A 21,660-nucleotide genomic window follows, 5' to 3' on the forward strand; every position below is an offset into this window, starting at 1 on the left:
TTTTTTTATATCTCCTATTTACCAAAGAAGCTTTTCTAAAGATGCTCTTTGAAAAATACTTGCCCACAACTACATAAGTCTTAGCTCTTAATCAAGAGCCACAGGTGGATTAGTGGCCATCACAGCAGGCTGTGATTCTAGAAAGAACAATTACCAGCAAACTCTCCCAGGTACGTTTCATAGTGTCCACAAAACAAATGTTTATTAATCAATGATTGATGGCCTGACTGCTTTCAGCCCGCGACTTCATACTCCTCATTGTTGCTGCTGTCTGAGACAGCCGGCGGACCAAGTGGAGACGTAGTAATCGCGTCTTCTAACAGCTGGAAGAACTCCAGTATGAGGCTCTCAGCAGAGTCCTCGGTGTCAGTTCCTGACACTTGATCCTCAGGGGGGGCCACGACAGAAGTCGTCGTATTTGTGGGTGACTCATCTTCAAAAACAATCGCAATGTAATCGAAGTCTAAGCTCGACTCTGCTTCATCCTCACACTGTAATACATTTTAAATGCAAATGTTTTCTTTGGTAACTTTACTGCATTGATGGCTAATAAATGATGATGAGCAATTACCAAAAAAATAAAAAGTATGATAGATTAATCAGGTGAAATGATTACTAGCTCTCTTACCTGCCTGTCTATTATTATGTTGTTGGTGTAGATGTGATCGAAACACTTAAGATTGTTGTGCAGCTGGACGAGCTCCTGGTAGTTGGCCTCATTGTTTTCCCCATTATTCGCTCTCTTCTCAGCGTCGTGGTCACTCTCGTCGGACTCGAAGTCCGACTCAACAACTTCCAGAGACATGCTGGTTTTGCGCGCAGCTCCTGGCTGTACTCACAATAGCTTTGTTATTGTTGCCACAGTAAGTTCCAACTGTGTTTGCCTGGCACCATGAAGCCGGTTGCCTGGCAACTGTTGGGTACTTTGGTTTAAAAAAAAAAAAAAAGGCTTGTTGAGTTCTGGACTGCTGCTGTGTGTTCTGCAACGTCATCCAGCCTTAGGATCAGCGATTACGTAATCTAAGATGGACTTGAACCTTCACACACTTTGCGTGAAGGTGAGCCTTCATCGACACTACAAGGACGTCCACAGCTTTACAGAAAACTCCTGGCTTACAATATGCTGCTTTCTGGCTGACCAAAAAACTGCAGGCCGTCTAAGAATGTGCAAAGTTTAATTGTAATTCAGGACATTTGCTTTTTTAAAAAACAAACAAACAAAAAAACCTCTTGTTACAGTTTCTGTCACTTAAAGTCTTGCCTCTGAAATAATTTGGCGGTAGAAGGGAAATCGGGCGACTCGTCGTCTGCAGTGTGTGTACACATATTTACAGTAAGTGGGTTACTTTAGAGAATGTGAACTTCTTCCCGTTACCTAAGAAAACCGGTTTCTTTGAGTGATCATAAGAGCCTGTAAACACAGTCAGTGATCCATCTCCTGCACACATCCCCCGGTATCTCACCGTGCCATCGCTTTTGTGTGTCCCACGTATTCTACAGCCACACAGCAGCCAATGGGTCCATGTGCCACTTTGCCCACCTCCTTTTTCAGCTTCCTGTTTGAGTCTGCTGTATTTTAAAACCGCACCACACTGATGGTTGCTCACAAAATGTTTTTTCACAGCAGCGGCCGAACCTACTTGAATATTCATGTTTTTAGAAATGCATTTATACAATGTGAATTCAAATTAGTTGACCTTAATTTAAAAAAATGCTTGGAAAAAAATAAAACAGTAACATGGAATAAGAATTGTTGTTCTACTTCCAAATGCTTATTAAGTATCGTACACATGCTTCCTTTAGTTCTAGTTTGGGTAGTACATGTTAATGAATGCCATAAAACTTCCCTTTAATCTCTCTCTCTCTCTCTCTATATATATATATATATATATATATATATATATATATATATATATATATATATATATATATATATATATATATATATATATATATATATATATATATATATATATATATATATATATATATATATATATATATATATATATATATATATAATCTATCTATCTATCTAATACACACACACACACACACACATATACTTTTTGGCTGGAAAATGCCTCTAGATGACATCATTAGTTTAGATTATCCTGCCTCGCTACTCATACTATGGAGTTTGTAATCGGGGGTCAACCGGCTTTTCCAGAGCTCCTCCAGATGACATCATCAGAACTCCTAATGATGAAAAAGTCCTCCAGATGATGTCATCTGGACTTATTTGTCACTTATTTAAGTTGGGCCAACTAATGTGACGTTTCCTACGAGTTTAATGTCTACGTTGCAGTCGGTGTAACAGCAGTCTGATTTACTTGCGAAAACCACACATAACTTTCTACTTTGCTGACATTGTCTTCAGTTATCTACGAGCGCTTCTCTTGTCAGTTAGCTGTAATTATCCAGTGCTCAGATCAGTCCCACCATAGTGGGATGTTATTCACATCGTACTTTATCACCATGAAGTAGATTTTACCTGCAGCAGTGTACTTTCAAAAAAGTAGTGTCATTGCCTCATTTGTTGGTAATGTAACAGATTGTTTTAAGTTGGCTTCATATAAAAACGGGTAAAGAGTTTGTTTATTTATTTATTTATTTATTTATTTATTTATTTATTTATTATTTCAACCTGCAATTACCTCTAACTGGATGTAAGAAGTGTGTATTGTTGACAACTGAGTAAAGTTAACTAAAAGATAGACGTTAGGATTGTTTTGGATTTTACAGGTTATTTACTTAAGTCATTTATTAACAAATTAAACTCAAGAGAATCCGTTTGATAAACTGCATGGATGACATATTGTAGAGGTTACACTTCATGTTATCTTTAATAATCAATGTATTGTTCCACAACATCCTGATGTGTTGCTTCATTTTGCTGTAAACACCTTTTTTATTTTTTTAAATTTACTTTGTGATCTCTATCAAAGATTGAATTGCTTTATAATAACATAGGGCAATTTTTTTTATCTTCCATGATCCTTTTTTTTCATGGACCTTCCTTTTTATGGTGCTGTAATGCAGTGCTGGGCCTTTCCTGTTGCTGTGTTGGCCTTGGCCTGCTTCCAGATCTGCTGCACTGATGAGGGCTACACTGGGAGATGTCTTCTTTGATCTGGGTTTTTATGCAATACCTTAGATGAGGGCCTGTCAGATTATCGTCATGGGAAGCACAATTAAGTCAAGTGAATGAGTGAGTGAGGGGTGTGTATCCATTTTAACTGGAGCCGCCCACATCAGAGGGTTTCGTGTGTCGTTGCACGCTATAACCTTGTTTACTGTAGGGCTCTGAAGTTGGGCACCGTGGGATTCGCCGTGAACTATTTTTACAACATGAATTTGGCCACAGAGTTACAGACAGACACAGAGACACACGGAGACACGGGCATACACGGAGACACACAGAGACAGACAGACAGAGACGCAAACACACGTGCCCTCCCTTCCCAGCCCCCATGGTCACAGACTGCACTTATTGAACTTGATGTAGGTATCATCACACACATAAACCCTCATGGACACCCACATCCACAAGTGTATAACTTTTTCAAATCTGAACATAGAACATCTGTAAACAAAAGTATGTAGTCTGCAGAGTCAAATCCTCATTTCTTACTGCTGTTTTACATCCATGATCTTTAATCCTCTATTTAGATATTTCAGTGCAGATATGAAGCATATTGTATGTAATATGTTTTATACAAACACATGATTTATTCAATGGGCATCTGTGGCTATAGTCAGGTTAATGAGCTTCTGTATCCATTCAGCAATACAATATTTATAACACTAACTTATTGATGTAAGGAAATAAGTGTTTTGTCCGCACTAATGATAAACGGTACTGCAATTTCTCGATCTTGTAGACCTTCACCATTGTGCCCAGATTAACGTTCACAACATGCTGCACAGTACAACCAGGGTGTGAAGAAAAGCTGCTCTGTAGCTGTAGCTCTGACTTTGACAAATACTGATGCCAGCTACTTCCTGCAATCTGACGGGTGATGGTGTCAGGGGGGTTACACAAAGTGACACAGGCTGAACCACGACATCGGTCGTGGCAGTCTGACAGTCAGTGTGCACCGCTGACAGCACCCAACACAAAGGAAATGCTAATGGGAACTTGTGCTGCTTGGGCTAATAGGACGTTTTGTGTTCGACTTGCCCAAGTTTGCTCTTCACATTTGCAAACCTACAGTTAATCTTTCAAAAACACACGTTAAACATTTGAGTTTCCTTCTCTGAGTCTTCTCTGCATCTTTCTCTGGTTACTTCGCTTTTGCGTTTTGCTGGTTGAAGCTAATCAACTTTGCTCGACTGTTAAACTTTTGCAGAGTTCATACACTTGCGGTACTGAACACACACAAACACACTTTGCACATTCTGTCTTTGTCTGCAATCATGTTTCTCATTTGGATGCACGGTTGCCAGTTTTTATCACTGTGCTAGAAGTCTTCAGATCGTGCCTCGATCCTTTTTGAGCTGGATTTTTTTCTGTGACTACCTGACTACTTAATATCACTTATGATAATCGAGTGCAACCTTTTCCTGCTGCTTGTGTTGTCATGTCATACATTTATGTTGCAATTATTATAATAACAATAATTGCATTCAATCAGACTGTAGCTTTAGTGTAAGTGGGATTCCCCTCAGGCCCTGATGATTGTCAGTGTTCTTTATGATGAAATGTGTTTTCATGCTGTTTTCATCTGGAGGTGGATTTTAATCTCTTATTTCTCCTTGTGTTCTACAGGATGCTGGTTACTGGCTGCAGGTCCACCGGCTTGAGCACGGCGATGGAGGCATCCTCGACCTGGATGATGTGCTCTGCGATGTGGCTGACGACAAAGACAGGGTGAGAGATTTGGTTTTTGTGTTGTTGTGTTTGCAAGTTCCACAATGCGTTTCACACATGAGGTACAATACATGAGCGTGGTTTGCTGACACTCACATTTTCTGTTTTGGAAGACAAAGTGCTTTCTGACTGGTCAGATAGGGGATATTCTTCTTACCAGGCCTTTCATTAGTAGCTTTGTTTACCATCTCTATGATCTGATTTCCTCGATATATATGGTAATATAAACACCTGTGAGTCTATGTGATGTACCTAGGAGATGTACAACACTGATGCTATCAATGCTGGAGTATTATTACATTTCTGTATATTGTTGTTTTGCTTGAAGACACTTTATTTTTGCTTCTTCTTGTCGTGATGTACTTGTTGCCATTGCCGCACTTTCCAGTGGGGACCTAACTGCACGGGTTATGACAGACGGGCACACTGCACACTGTACAGTCCTGGATCACCTGAAAGGACGTCCTCCTGGCTATGTGTCAAAAGCCTGTTTCAGACATGAACTCTGGAAAGCGCGAGGAGGAACAGGTCCTGACATTGTCAGGAGTTTCCCTTTCAGACATGTAGCCAACATCGGGAGATGCCTTCTCACTTGTGAAGAAATACTCCGCCTAATTGGGCAAGAGGTGGAGCTTGGGTGCTTTGAGCAGGGGGCAGGACATGAGTCAAAAACAAAGCTGAGGAAGTGACAGTGTTTTCCTTCGTAATCTGGTCGTATTCCACAGAATCTCGAGCTGTTCCTTGCATTTGTTTTATGATTTCCAGGTCTGCTCTTACCGACAGACGTTCATGAAGGTCGTAGTCCTTCCATTTCGACATTGTTGTTGTGCTCGTTTGAATTAATGAGTTCTTCTCTGGAGTGTTAACTCCTCTAGTCACAAATGAGCTCGGTTGGAGATGATCGGACTTTGCACTATGGGGCTGGCTGAGTAAAAGCAGAGTAATGTCAGGGCCAACAGACCTGGGTGTTTGCGTTCACACATCCACTCCCTCAAGATAAAGTCTGGATAATGTCTGAACTGCACTGCATCTCTGAAAGAGGCTAAAGTGCCCTTGGGCAAGTCGGGGGCGAATGAGAAGCAACTTTGGTGTAAAAGTGTGCCAAAGATTGCGCGTGTAGGCAACATTTCTGTGGAGATCATTCCCGCACATGGTGGATGTGAGCAAATGAGATTAAATAACAGACGTTTGCTAAGATGATGCATTTTTAGCTTGAGGCAACAGGTTGGATTAGGGGAGAATTACCTTTTTGTGCAGGTGGAGCTTTAAACACCTCCTGTGTTTAAATGTCAGGTAAGGAATTTCACAAAATGATTTATGGTCATTTTATTACCATAAATATTTTCTGTGATGTTATATTAAATTTATTGTGTAGATAAAATAAGGCATTTGAAAGCATCCCTTTAAGCTCTAAGTTTATTCGCTTTTATTTTTTATTAATTATTTTTTTTTAACGGCAGCACTGTGATGACATTCCTGTGATCTCTACATGACTCTGTTTAGTGCTGTGCTCACGGTAATTATGCAGTTAATATGACAGTGTGTGCATCACGATGGAATATAATCAGACTGTATTACTTTGGGAGTTGGTCCATTAACGTTCAGTTTCACATCTGGACAGATGTGGTGTAACATTATCAGAGCTGAGAAAAATGATGTTTATTTTCTTACAGGGCAAATGACTTTCAGTGCTCTAATGTGAATTATAAATTAAGCAAAACTTACACTTCTGCCTTTATGTTTATAAACCTCCAGGTGTGTGTGTGTGTGTGTGTGTGTGTGCATCTGGGTAGGTGTGTTTTTTTTTTCTTGAGCTGTCATTGCGCTCTCTCTCTCATCATTATCACCTCTTTTTCTGAACGCTGCTCTCTTTCGTCCCTGCAGGCGTTTTCCACCACAATGAAACTGTCTACACTTCATACATGACGACCGTTCAGCCTCACTGACATAAACCTGTACCGCTCCCACTGCGCTGTCACCAGGAACATGTTTCAGACACAAAACTGCCCTGGTGTGTGTCTGCAGAGAGCACAGCCATGTTACCGTGTGTGTGTGTGTGTGCATGTGGACAGGCTTCGAGCACCAGCGCCTGTGTGTTGGTGCATGTGTGAGCTGACCTCTGACCTCATGGCGGTCCTTAGTGACGCGTCTGTGTTTAGTTTTGTTAAACGCAGCAGCTGCTGGGAGATAATTAAGTTAAGTTGGACTTTTCTTTCAGTGTGACCTGTAGCATCAATTAGATTAATGTGATGGATGTAAGACAAATTGAAAAGTGGATTTGACATTCATGCAATTACTTACTTAATTCCTTGATGGCTTGAAACTCTTTGGATGAAGCTCCACCAAAGCTGAGGGACTGCTCTGCATGTCATTGTCTGAACGACGAATCCATGAGAAAGTTGAGGATCTCTGTTTTGGATCTTCTGTATTTTTTACTGCTGGTATTTAAGCATGTGTGCGAGCGAATCCGTGTGGCCCACTTAACATGACTGGTGGTCTCTTGGCAGCTGTGACTCATCTCTGCCATTCCACAGGAGCTTTTTAAAGGCTGGAAGGAATTGCTCGCACATCACACACAGGGACGGTTTCTTTATTAGCTTATGTTGGATTAAAACATAGGCTGAAGTTCTTCCTGGTGATGTGCTGCATAAAAACTCTGCGGTGTGTTTGGCTGTTCCTGCGTTTTTGCACTGATATGCATCAACTATTCCAGGGAAAGTGGCAGCTTTCTTCGGACTTGGAATGTTTTTCCAGACGCCATCTTTCCATGTGTTCGTCATCTCTCTTTCCTTTTCTGCCGCTCATGTGAGGATTCATCCCATCCACTCATCTATGAACTTTATTAGCACAGTTAACTAGTAGGAATTCTCTTTCTGGCAGCTGGACCTGTTAAACCAGGCTGATATTGCCACTTCAAACAACCAGGTCTGATTTAGGCTCACGTTGCACATTTTCCGGAGCCTTTGCTCCCAGGCAGAACCTCCGGTGTCTCTGCTCTTGTTGTCGAGCACGGTACCAACTGTGACAAGGCCAATAAAGTTTATTCAAACAAATGGCTGTAGCTTCAGTGTTTAATGACAAGAACTTTACAGTTTGATACTACAATAAAAGGTGAGCAAAAAAGGAAATAGGAATAATACAGTTGTGTGTGTGTGTGTGTGTGTGTGTGTGTGTGTGTATATGTATGTGTATATATATATATATATATATATATGTGTGTGTGTGTGTGTGTGTGTGTGTATATATATATATATATATATATATATATATATATATATATATATATATATATATATATATATATATATATATATATATATATATATATATATATATATATATATATATATATATATATATATAAACATAAAATACTGGTACTGTAGTAATATTAAAACAAGCTCGTTTCTGTTTATAGAAGTCATTTTGGCAGCTGCCGCGCAGAAAATTGAACCGTGCACCTGCTCACATTGTAACACAGCTGACTAAAATTCCTCATGTTCCAGAAATCCAACCATGCAGGTGATTAATCGGGCGCCAAAACCCTGCTCACACTGCATGTCAACCCAAATTTGGCTCGATTGTGAATAGACATCTGCACAGGTCATCCAGGAAAATACTCGTTTCTTATTTCCTGGCAAGTTGGCTGCACATCTAATACATGGCTGGTCTGTACTTTAACCATTCTTCTAAATCTGCATGTGATGTTTATGCTACTGCTGGTAACCATAGCGACAATTATGCTGTGTTACTAGTTGAAGCTATGTGTTAAACTTACCACAAGACAAATAAGTTGAACACAGGTAGAAAATTAACCTAACAATACACTCGGAGGTGTCCTTAGAGAATGTTACACCTGCTCCTGCGATTCCACTGGGCACATTTCAGAAGCGTCATATCAGAAGCTCTCTGCTCTGCTTCACTGCAGATTCATGCCTATTTTGACAGAAGCTATTCTGATAAAAGATTTTAACTCTCCCATCAGGCCGGGTTTTCTATCTCTTACCCCCTCTATAGGCTTCAAGTACGAGAAGAGTTGGTCTCCTGCTAGTAGACACTGTACAAAATACTTAAGAGGATGAATTGCAAACGACAACCTCAGTGTGCAACATGTACTAAAAGTATGTCTTTGTCTTATGTTGCACAGCTGCAGGTACAATAAATACAGAGACACAGACACACACACACGCATACGCACGCGCGCGCACACACATGTGCCCTCCCTTCCCAGCCCCCGTGGTCACAGACTGCACTTATTGAACTTGATGTAGGTGACACCCACATCCACAAGTGCATAACTTTTTCAAATCTGAACATAGAACATCTGTAAACAAAAGTATGTAGTCTGCAGAGTCAAATCCTCATTTCTTACTGCTGTTTTACATCCATGATCTTTAATCCTCTATTTAGATATTTCAGTGCAGATATGAAGCATATTGTATGTAATATGTTTTATACAAACACATGATTTATTCAATGGGCATCTGTGGCTATAGTCAGGTTAATGAGCTTCTGTATCCATTCAGCAATACAATATTTATAACACTAACTTATTGATGTAAGGAAATAAGTGTTTTGTCCGCACTAATGATAAACGGTACTGCAATTTCTCGATCTTGTAGACCTTCACCATTGTGCCCAGATTAACGTTCACAACATGCTGCACAGTACAACCAGGGTGTGAAGAAAAGCTCTGTAACATCTGGAGATTGAGACAAAAACTTTAAGCCTTTGTAAAGACAGGTCCTGTCAATTGACTTTGACAAATACTGATGTCAGCTACTTCCTGCAATCTGACGGGTGATGTGTGTAAATGTCCCTTACTGAAAGCGAAATTCATGGACAACTGCAAACATCTTTCTCACTGACTGCCGTTAGAAGCACTTAAATAACCAGCTTACCCAGAAATCATCGTGGAACAGCGTTTACGTGCACTTAAAAAGCATGATGACACACACACACACACTCTGAATGATGGCACCTGGGCTGTGCCAACTCCACATTCCGGTACGTGTGTGTCAGTGTGCCACACAGCTGCTACTCCATCAGTGACAAGTCTGTCACTGGTTAGCGGGTGGTGTTTCATCGCAGTTGGTGTTGTGCATTTCTTGCTCACAGTCTTAACACATGCTTTTATTTTTCCTCCTTAAGTAAATGAGGATTTCTGGTTTTCACCACCTGTTCTTCGGACACTTGCTCATAAATTGAATCCCCTTTGTTGCTGGGGGGAAAACAGGAGTGCTTGATTTTACTGCACTGGCCTTTTCTTGCTTGAGTTTGTCTTGTTGTGAGTGTGCTTGCTCTTGATCCAGGGGATATCTTGGTCTCAGCTGACTAGACTGAGCTGTCTCGCTGTGTGGGAGACGAGCCGACAGACAGGAGGGGCCACGAGGTTAAATAAACCCGGGGGAGTTTCTTAAAATGACTCCTTCAGGGTTCTGTCGCAGAATATCAACAGACAAGCAGACTAGCAGTCACACATTTTTCTGCGTGTGGTTTGTGTGTGATACTTTGTGGACTGGAGAGATTTGATTCCTGGTTTGTAATTCAAAGTCAGTGCCAGCTTCTGAAACGCTTAACAGTATTTACTGAAAAAGTTATTGGCTTTGAGCTTCTCTTTGCTCAGAATTCATTTGAAAAAGCGCCATTGTATCTTTAAAGACCTCAAAGTAGTTCATCACCCCAGTAGAACTTCCTGTAGAGCTCCCAGAGTGCAAGTCTACTTGCGGTTCGTAGAGTTTCCAAAAGTAGAATGGGAGTCGAGGCCTTTTGCTATCAAGCTCCTCTCTACTCCCCTCTCCAGTTCAGGAGACGGACACCCTCCCTACTTTTATGATGAAACTGTTCATTTCTGATAAAGCTTGTAGTTAGAGTAGTCTCTGGGGATGCTGATCCATCTCTTAGTTATGCTGTTACAGGCGAAGACTGCTGGCGGACCCCCTTGATGCACTGAGCTCCATTAATCCTTTAAAAGGAGTTTTTCGTCTCCACCGTTGCCAAGTGCTGGGTCCAGAGAGAATGCTAAAGTTCTTCTCTAACGTGACCTCACTGTGGAAATGCTTCGATGATTAATTTTGTGATTTGGCACTATATAAATAAGTGAATCTGAAATTCATTTGTATTCCTATAAACGAAACATCCCCAGGACCTTTTGTGACTTTATTTTTCTTATCAGTATATAAAACTAATGAAGGCAAAATTCTTCTGACATTCCATGTTCTCTTGGTCATCATGAAAATATATTGAAGGATGATCTCCCAGCATGCACTGGGTTGTACACATGATTGAAAGCCACCACCTCTTCATATTATTGAGCCTGTTTTAGCTGACACCTGTAAAAACAATGTATTAACACGTATTGATCCTGTGTCTCTGTTTGGCTCTGGTGTCTCTGCGCTAACACACACACACACTCACACTCACACACACCTCCATAGCAGCATAACTATAACTATATGCTATATGACTTAAAAGTAGAGAGGGTGTCTGCTTCCCGAATCTAAACTGGGAGCTGGTTCCACAGGAGAGGAGCTTGATAGCTTAAGGCTCTACCTCCCATTCTACCTTTGGAAATTCTGGGAACCACAAGTAGGCCTGCATTCTGAGATCGAAGTGGTCTACTAAGAGGATATGGTGCTATGAGGTCTTCTATATATGATGGAGCCTGACCATTTAGAGCTTTATATGTAAGAAGCAGGGTTTTGAATTCTATTCTAAATTTAATGGGAAGCCAATGAAGAGAAGCTAGTGAAGGTGAAATATGATCTCTCTTGCTAGTTCCAGTCAGCACTCTTGCCGCAGCATTTTGGATTAATTGCTGGCTCTTTAGGGAGTTACTGGGGCATCCTGAAAGTAGGGAATTACAGTAGTCCAACCTAGAGGTAACAAATGCATGGACCAGGTTTTGGGCATCACTTTGAGACAGGATGCTCCTAATTTTGGCAATGTTCCGTAGGTGGAAGAAGGCTGTTCTAGAGATTTGTTTTATATGTGAGGTAAAGGACAAATCCTGGTCAAAAATAACTCCAAGGTTCCTTGCAGTTGTACTGGAGGACAGACTTATGCCATTTAGAGTAACAATATGGTTGGACATCATATCTCTGAGATTTTTGGGCCCAAATACTATGACTTCAGTTTTGTCTGAGTTCAGGAGTAGGGAATGTGGGACATCCAGGCCTTTGTCTTGTAGGCTGAAAGCTTGATTAATTAATTTGTTTCACCTGGTTCCATAGATAATATAGCTGGGTATCATCAGCATAGCAATGGAAATTTAACATAAATTTTATGTGTCTAATAATGTTGCCTAAAGGAGACATGTATAAATTAAAGAGTATTTCTTTTTTTGTCTTTTTTTTCGCTGTTGTTCATACGACTGCTCATGTAAAGATAGAATGCATCACACTGCAGGTTATGATGGTTTATACCTGCCTTTCCTTTTTGTCTTTCACCACATAGACGGACGTCTTTCTTTCACCAAATCACACCCGGCCTACTCCACCTCCTCCAGCCCTCAAAGATCTTCCTGAGCGTTAGTGATGACCTCATTTATTCCAGGCTAGCCCTCCTTCTCCCCCCTCTACTCCATCCCTTTTTTTTCTTTCCTCTCTCCAGCCTCCTAATGAGAACAAGATGACGAGTTAATACCAGACTCAGATGGGGTGACACACAAACTTCTCTGAGAGTAGACAGAGGCGAGTGAGACTGACTGTCAGTAGAAATAATGCAATTGCGTGATTGTTTGCGTATTCCCACCCTCATGAAAAATTGCTTTGGCTGCACCTCAGCTGTCTGTAATATTGCAACATTAATATATGAAATGTTGATAGTAGTGATACCATCCAAAACAATAGTAAGAGTGATTGCTTTAGCACCAGTCTTAACAGGAAACAGCCAGTATATGTGCATGTGTGCTCTGTAAGAAAGAAATGGGATGGAAAGTGCCAGGATCTGTGTTCTCTGTCAAGATTATGAGGCAATGTGATTGATCACACACTCATATTTTGCTCATCATCACTCTGGAGCATTGTAAATCAAATTATTAAGCATGTGTTGGGTATGGTACAACGATGGCTTTCTACTATTTAGCAACAAGTTCTAATCTCTTGCTCTTTCTGGAGGGCACTTGGCAAACCAGGCTTCAAATATCTGTATTGCTAAACATGATTAAATGAGCCACTTGATACAGATTATTACACAGCAAGTAATTGACTCGCCGTCAACAAGGAGGTTTCTATTTTTGCCCAAACAAGTCCTGCTTCTCATCATCTTTGTATAAATAACTTAGGGTTATTGTTTGGAGTGAAATTCATTTCTGAAATGGCCTCGCACTCGAACATGGAGGGAAACGTGGCAGAAAATGTTTAGAAGCGTTTGAACTGTTGTTTCCACCGGCCTGGATGGTTGTGCTCAAACCGTCCACGTCTTATGATTTGCTTAACAGTGGCCACCACTCACCCTGCTACGATGGCTCTGCAACAGCAAGACGAGAGGCCACAGAACTGCATGTTGTGCACGTACAGAACACAATCGAATTTAGGGGCTTGAAAGTTTGTGAACCCTTAGAATTATATTTATTTTTGTATGAATAGGACTTTGTCATCAAAAAGATTCAATCCTGAATACTGGTGTGGCAAAAATATGTGGTCCTGGTCTCCTCGGGTTTCCTGCATTGTGGTCTGCTGGACTATTCTACGCCTCATTCTCGACGTGCCCTTCGTTGGTCAACCTGACAGTTGACGAGTGGAGCCCAAAATCTTCTTTAACGTTTTCCAGCCTGATGAACATCAGCAACTCCTCTTATAAGCTCTTTAGAAATCATCTGCTTTTTTTCTCTCCAGGCATTTCACTCTTTTACAAACCTAAGTTGACAAGATCCAATAGCTAACGCTGTTAAGAGAACGCGTCCGCGTGTATAGTAGAGAAACCATATCTTCAAATGCATGCAACCATCATCTGCTAGCTGTAATGTCAATGACTTACCTGGTAGTGGACAAACTACTTCCCCTATGATTGGCATAGAACTGAATGTTTGTTTTTTTTCAGGAACAAGTCTAAAAATTCCAGTCAACAATTATCTCATAGGAAATGTGTAAAAAATGATGGCACCTGTACAACCAGTGCAGCCTTAAATGTTGGTCTGTGTTTTGAGGAGTGATTACTCTCACTGATTCTAACAGTGTGCGACTATGTGCACAAATGTCTGCATTCACTTAATGTGTGTTGTGTGTCTTTGTGTGTGTGTGTGTGTGCGTGTGTGTGTGTGTGTGTGTGCGCGCCTAAAAACACACGTGTTAGCACTGAGGTAACCTGTCGCAGGCTGATGTCCTTCTGTGGTAACGGAGCGAGGCGTCTTCGCTTTCCTCCACCCCCCCCACGTGCTTCAGTCAGACCTCAGGGACCAGAGGACCCACAACATCTCAGAGCTCGACAACACCTTACATGGACAGAAAGTCCATGTAAAAGTCCAAATGAAGTCATGTGTTAATATTAGTGAAAGTTTGAGGTTATAAAACTCCTTTATGCTTTAATGTTACTACAAATAATGATGAAGACGGGCGAAAAAAATGAAGTGGGAAAATAATGAGCTTTGACTTCATTTAAAAGTCTCACATTAATCATATGCACAAATACCTGAAGACAATGTACAATATCATATTTTTAACCAAGAAAGAAAGTTAGTTTGGCTCGATAACCAAACCTACACCGACACGTCATTTTAGCCCAGCTTTGTTCTGGCGTCATGCACCGACATCGGCTCTGTAGCACCCACTGAAGTAGCAATGCAGGCGTGTTTCCCCAGACGTGACGCTAAATTCAGACCCATGGAAAGTAACATGCTCAGGGTGCTAACATGAAGTGGGCGATCACGGTTGATGTGATGCAGGAGCTCCCTGGATTTGTGTTTGCTGAGGGGATTTTGAGGTGAGAAAGGAGACAAAGACGGTGTTTAACCAGTTAACATGAGCATCAGATTTACTGCAGCTTGCAACAGATGTACTCTGTGGTGCTAATGAGATTAGGACTCCCCCTCCTCTCCTTGGTTATCTGCTCTCTTCTCTCATCCATTGCTCCCTGCTTTCCTCCTCCTCATCCTTGGATGCATTGGCAGATTTCTTGACTCACTGTTTACTTTACAAACATGTTTTAGCCATGCGTTTTTGTCACATTATGAAGTATTCGACTGGCGCTGACGTTGGACTTACACGGAATATTATTTTAAACTTTGAATCCACTAGCTGACTTCGTCAGTAATGGGATGATCTGCCTAGGTTTTTTCTTTTTGGTTGCTGAAATGCTTGCCAACTGTAAAGCAGCAAGTAAATTCAAAGGACCTCTTCTGCCCTCTTGTGGTAGTAGTGCATCAGTGCATTATGTTATCGGTCCTTCGATGTCGGTCTCTGCAGGAACGTGTCCCAGGTCACTGACATTTCCTGCAGCTGCAAATGGCTTCTTTTTCTCATTGAATAGATCACCAGCAGCCCCCAGACTCCTGCTGACTCCTTCTTTGGGTGCTTCGTTAGCTTTAATCAGAGACTCCAACTTTGACAGTTTGACACAGGCCTCGTAGTAATGAACGTAGTTGGCTTTTTAAAAGTGAAAAGAGTGTTTTAAGAGTGAAAATTCTGCTTCACGTTTCGTGGCAGGAGAGGGCAGGAGCAGTCAGCATGGTATCCCACACGCATGGGATAATCTCAGAAGCAGCTTCTGAAACCACAGACAAACACGGACAGTGATGCTGCAGGCTGTCTGAGTGCTCAGCTCGGCTGTTGGGCTTTATTTTGATGGTCGTGGTTGATGCTGAGGGTTGGACTGTTGACCACTTGTGTCTACATGTGCAGAAGATCAGCTGCCATTTTTGCAAAGTCACTGCGGATGCTTACAGCAGCACTGCTGGATTCAGTGACTACAAACATTAGACATTAGAGGAAACGACTGCACAGTCACTGAACTTCTTGTATTGTTGTAGTTAACTTCTGCATTTTCAACTGTTGAGCTTGTAGCATGTTTCATGTAACAGTAAAATCCTTGTAGAGAGACACAGTGATGGTCTGCAGTGATGAAGCCGAGAGATGCCGACACACCTGCACGATGGACTTAAACCTGTTTGCACCAACAGTCGCAGATTTGTAGTCTGTGAGAACCTGGAAGGAGCATTGATGACTGAGTAAACACACTGAACGATTGAAGGTTCTGAACCTGCAAATCCTGTGAGAAGAGAAATTCTCATGTGATCTAGTGCCAAAACAAACATGGCAACAATCAGCAGCTTGTGCTTTTTTTTTTTTTTTTTTTTTTTAAACGCATAAAAAGAGCAATTTGTGCTAAAGCAAAAAAAAAAAAAAGACACTGAGCATCATCAGACCTGATACCTTACACCCCTACACCCAACTGTTCATCAGTGTTCTCTTTTTTTTTAAAGCTACAATGGCCTACAATTACTGAAGAGAACAAATTTGGTAATTTTCTAAAATGAATTGTTATTTTAATAATCCTCATACAGACACTGCAACCAAAATGATTTTAATAGTTTATGGTACATGGAGAAATAGCAGATGCTGTCGACTCCAGTAATTTAGTCAGTGCAGGAAGATTTAGAGCATTTTTTAAAAAATGAAGCAAACTCTTTCTTCCAAATAACCTGTTGTTTATTCAGATGTAATGTTGGGTTATTTTAAAGGTGGGGATTGATTTTAAATTTAGTTTGACTTGTTGTGAACTTAAGACAAGAATTCAAAGATGGTCACAGAGTTCATCAAAACACTTTCCATTCACTTCCTCAAAAATAAACGCAGATTCCTGTGTTTGGAATAACACAAAATAACATTCTTGACACAGGGATGTTGATATGCTTATTCATTCTTTCTCTCGCCTCTTCTGCACACGCACGCACACTCTGTGTCCGAGAGGTTCTCACCACAGTGACTCAGCCAACCCAGCTGTGGTCTGTGGGAACAGGAAGTGGTCTTTGTCTATTTGTGTGTCACACATCAGCTCGTATGTTGCAGCATGTTTACACACACACACACACACACACACACACACACACACACACACACACACACACACACACACACACACACATACTTTTTGGCTGGAAAAACCTACTCCTTCTTCTGTCTACATTGTTTCTAATTCTGAGAAATAAGTGATGCTGACGGATCAAAAATCCCAACTGGGGCTGAAATAGAAACCACAGTAATGACTTTTGCATCTTTCACTGACCAGAATTTTATGACCCCTCACACTCACACACTCTCTCACACACTCACACACACACCACACACACCCACAGCAATGATAACAGAGCAGTTTACCCAGCCAGTCCACAGTATTAAACTAGTAAATATGACTAACATGAATGTCACAGATTCATTCAAGTGACAGCAGCAGATGCTCTTTGTGTGTTTCTGCAGGCCTCTGTTTTGCCATGGTTGTGCTGAATGAATAAGAAAATGTATAATAAAAGAAAAGTCAATGCTGAAACACATTGATTGTAAATCCATTGATGAGAAAACGTAGTCACTACCTCTATGTACCAGCAGGGGGCAGTGTGGGTTTAGGCTTAGAAGGGCAGAGGCCTGTCTCTTCTGGCTGTCTTCTGCTGATTGTAGAGGGGGTAGAACCACAGGAAGTATGTCGCTGTAGCTCTGAGGCCTGACTTCATGTCCCCTGGGAGTCTTCTCTGCCTGCTGGGACAGTAGTTACTGATACTCTGCCTGCAGGAGGTTTTTAAGTGTGTTTGTGAAAGGAAGGCAGGAAGTGTGTGATTTCATGCCTCTTTTCCTTTATGTGTGTCTCTATATAAATTGTATATACGTGTTTGTGTGCATGAAAGTGAGGTCAGCAGGGGATGTCCAAAGAGCATACAATGACCCATATGATTATTTTTTTTAATTGATAGATGTCAAGTGATGTTTGAAGTCTAACTCATAAGGAGGAAGCATCTTAGTGATGTTGCAACCACCATTTATTCTCACCTACAGCATCAGTTCCTATCTTTAAAAACAAATGAATTTAAATTCCTACAGCAGGAAGTGGCGGAGAAGCAGGCAGGGAGTGTTAGCGTGAATAAACAGGATGTTGTGATGTGATAAGCGCTGTTTGTACGCTCACTTCCTTCCAGTGTTTGTGCTTTGATGGGCTGTGAAGTCATTGCAAACAAATCAAAGTTACAAAATAAATTGATTCCTTTCATCTGGACTAACAGATGGTTTTCAGACAGAAAACCTTATGAAGAATGTGCATTGGTGCAGATGTTTTTGCTGGAATGCAACTCTCGACAAGCCAGAATCGGTATCCAGTGAAGAAATTGAAATATTTATTGGAATTGTTGCAAAGAATGTAATCTAAGGGTTTCTAGTCTTAAAATTTGTACACAGTTTGCTCATATACTGTTTACAGGACACACAAATTTTAGACTTTCTCCCAACGTCCACCTGCACAAATCTGCAGTCACAGATCCCCAAGAATCAGGATCCATGGAACTCATTGTTACACTGAAGGCCACACACACACACACACACACACACACACACACACACACACACACACACACACACACACACACACTGTTAACAAGTGTACGTTTATTCCAGGAGGTAGTTTATGTGCACATATAACAACAACAACAATAATAATAAGTTCAACTAACACAAAACTAAAAATTAAGGACTGTAAGTGATGATGTAGACTCATCTTTGTACAAAACTGTTCCTGTCAACTAACACAACTTCTTATGTCTTTACAGTATTTCATGCTTTTCTGCACTAATAACTGTAACATGAACCTATATTAGCAGCTTACTGTCCTGGTCGCATTTCACACCTGAATAAAAATAAACAGTAAGGGGAAATCTGACCAGTGGTTTGGAATCTTCATGGTGATGGATGTGATGGCTGTTTTAGCCGTTTCTGAAATGTTATGGAAAAGGCGATCAAGTGTAAATGCAGTGGATAATGAGAAAATGGGCCTGAAAGACACAAAACGACTAGAAATGAGGCTGTCACTCATTTGCAGTCATTTTGTGCCAGTTTTAGTAATTAGAATTAGAATCATCTCTTCGGGTTCACTTTGTCTCTTGGCTGGTTGTCTTGGGGTTTCAGGGTTATATTTCAACTGTTCATGCTCATTTTGTCAAATTTTTTTGGCAGTACCTTTCCTGTGGAGCTTTGTGACTTTCAAACAGCATATTTGAACAGTCGCACTGCGCCAGTGGCCCCCCCCCCCCACCTCTGAGACCACAGGCCCATTGGGTAATTCACCTACGACATGACCCAGTCTTTCTAGTGTCCCTCTAGCTGCTCTGATTGATAACTAGCTTTTATCATGACGTTCTCATGGCTTCTGTGGCAATTTAGCACAAAATGAAGAAGTAGTTTGTCTTTTGAGTTCACTGAATGATGAAACGCAAGGAAATATTTTGATTCAAATCACACATTTCGGGTGTTACGTCGGCATGTGGCAAACGAGTGGCTCTCCAGGCGTCTTTTCACATCCAGTAATGCCCTGCATACAACCACAATAGACTTTTCACATCACAGGGTAAACGGATAGCAACACTATCTAGAGTGGCAGGTTGAGGGTCTGCCAGATGTGATGGAGTGCCCTGATATCCTGTCATTCATAAATTCATTAATTCACAGACACCAGCCTGTGAGGATAAAAGACGGCACCTCTCCATTTTCAGCACTTGTTAAATCCATTATAGTTGATCAACAAGTTCCAGTGTGGAGATGTTTTCTGTGTGTGTGTAAATTTTGTCCTCCCCTTCATGAGATCACAAGAACTCTGTGCTAGTGACAAGTAAGCAGATTGTTGTTGACTTCCAGCCAAATGCTCTACTTTGTTTTATCAGATATAACCACATCCTCTGAACCCTAGACAGCCGTAGACCAAAGTGGCAGGACACCCTGTTATCATCTGATATATGAAGAAACTAAGGTTGGAGAGGGCGGGGTGGGGGGGCTGTGTGTGTGTTTGGTTATTTAGTGTGTTTCAGAAGGGCCAAGAGTTCAACTTGTATATGTAGTGTTTCATCTTTGGTCTTTAAAGGACTTTGTATGTTTTAGCTTATTTGCAGCAAATCTATAAGTGTTGTCACCGTCCTCTACAAGCCCTAAGCTCCGTACAGTATAGTCAAAAAATGACACAACAGAAATTACATTACAGAAGTCAGGATTTGCAAGTTTACTTATTAAAACTGTAACAAAATGAACAGTAAACAACATCTTGAAAATGATTAGAATAACACTTGCATGCATATTTGCTTGTAACAAAAACTTGTATTTTTGTTCACCACAAAAATGTATTTGATTTAGAAGACTTCAACCCATGGCTACCTTCTCTGCAAGGCTGCAGAGTTTGGCCTGCCTTCAGGCTACGCTAGTGGGAGAAAGTGCAATCAAATGAAAAAACAGTTTACTGTTCCCAAAATCACAAGAGGCTGCGGTTTTTGTGAGAGTCCAACTATTTCCAGATGTCTTTCCCAAAAAACTTCTTCTGCAGAATCATTGCAAATCAAGCATCACAGGAAATCTTCAATAACATCTGCAATCGCAAACTTGTTGTTCTGAAACTTAAGGCCAAGGTTCTGTCAGTCTGGACAAATGTGAGACCTTTACAAAGACTCTGAAGCCCCTGCCTCATCCCCCAACACACACACACACACGCACACAGACACAGGTTTTAGCAGCCTTGGTTGCCATAACAGAGGTGCTGATGAAGATGATGCAAACGGAGATACAGAAACAGAAGGACACTCTAACGAGCCCAGTTGTCATAACAGAGACGCTGATGAGTCTGACTGAGCATGATGCAAACAGACAAACTGCTCACCCCCATGAAGCCTCCACTGCTGCTTGTTCTCTGAGACCTCCAGGCCAGCGGGGAGATGCAAATCTCATTATCAAACACAAAGTTTGAGAATGCTTTGGTCCTCACGGCACAGAAACGTATGGTAATATCAGCATCTAATGAGAGCAATGTGTATATTTAATCACTCGGTGTGTAGTTTATTAGCATAAAGCTAAGGAAAGAGATGAAGGAGTGGAAATTTGTAGCAGTGCATTTGTCACCAAACGTCTGCAATAGGTTCTGTTTAGAGGCAAGTGGTACATCAAGGGCATCAGCAAATCAAAATGAACTGCCGTTAAGAAAAGTGGGATTATTCTTCACTGCCTAAAACACAAAATTATATATGTATATCTTTGTATTTCAGTGATTCAAAACCTACATTCTACATACTACAGATTTCAAATAAAGCTAACTAATGTTTTTGCTCCTTTACTCAGCCTCACTGCAGACTGCTGCAGTAGGGAGTTATCAGCAGAATTGGCCGCAGTGCCCCCGGGGTTTGGTGTAAATGAGATTTGCTGGGGGGATGATTGGGTCTGAGGCAGGTCTGGAGATGGACCTTTATGAAATAAACTCTGCAATCTCTGACAGAACAGCTGGGAAAGGAGCAGATGCACCACAGACTCTGAAATGCACCAGAGCAAGCTGGTGCACTTAAATAAGAAAAGTGTGTCGTCGTACATTGGCAAAGAGTAGACTGGTTCTTGGACACGTCGTCAGTGGTCTACATGGGTGGGTAAATTAAGCTAATTGGGGTTGTTAAGTTGGAGAGAGTTTAGAGACCTCCTGCATTTTATGTCTGATAAACAGCCCATTTAACCTTAGATGTCACAATTTTACACTGGGACATAAAGCGGAGTGTCATCAGCATAACGCTAAAAGTTAATGTGTTTATTGTCAACTCGGATGTAGATGGAGAACAATGTAGGGCTAAA

At 41.2% G+C, this 21,660-nt stretch overlaps 1 protein-coding gene across 16 annotated transcripts in view; it reads left to right on the top strand.

The window, feature by feature from the left end:
* Window positions 1-21,660, top strand: part of pard3ab (par-3 family cell polarity regulator alpha, b) — a 206,147-nt gene that overhangs the window by 27,423 nt on the left and 157,064 nt on the right. For all 16 annotated transcript variants that reach the window (XR_010916452.1, XR_010916451.1, XM_067528707.1 and 13 more), the window contains exon 2: window positions 4,772-4,873. Coding sequence is in view for 14 of the 16 variants with exons in the window: in XM_067528707.1 (XP_067384808.1) it covers window positions 4,772-4,873 (102 nt within the window). In the remaining 2 variants the exon portion in view is untranslated. The remainder of the gene's footprint in view (window positions 1-4,771; window positions 4,874-21,660) is intronic.

Source organism: Channa argus, chromosome 14, assembly GCF_033026475.1.
Source record: "Channa argus isolate prfri chromosome 14, Channa argus male v1.0, whole genome shotgun sequence".
Classification (NCBI taxonomy): Eukaryota; Metazoa; Chordata; class Actinopteri; order Anabantiformes; family Channidae; genus Channa; species Channa argus.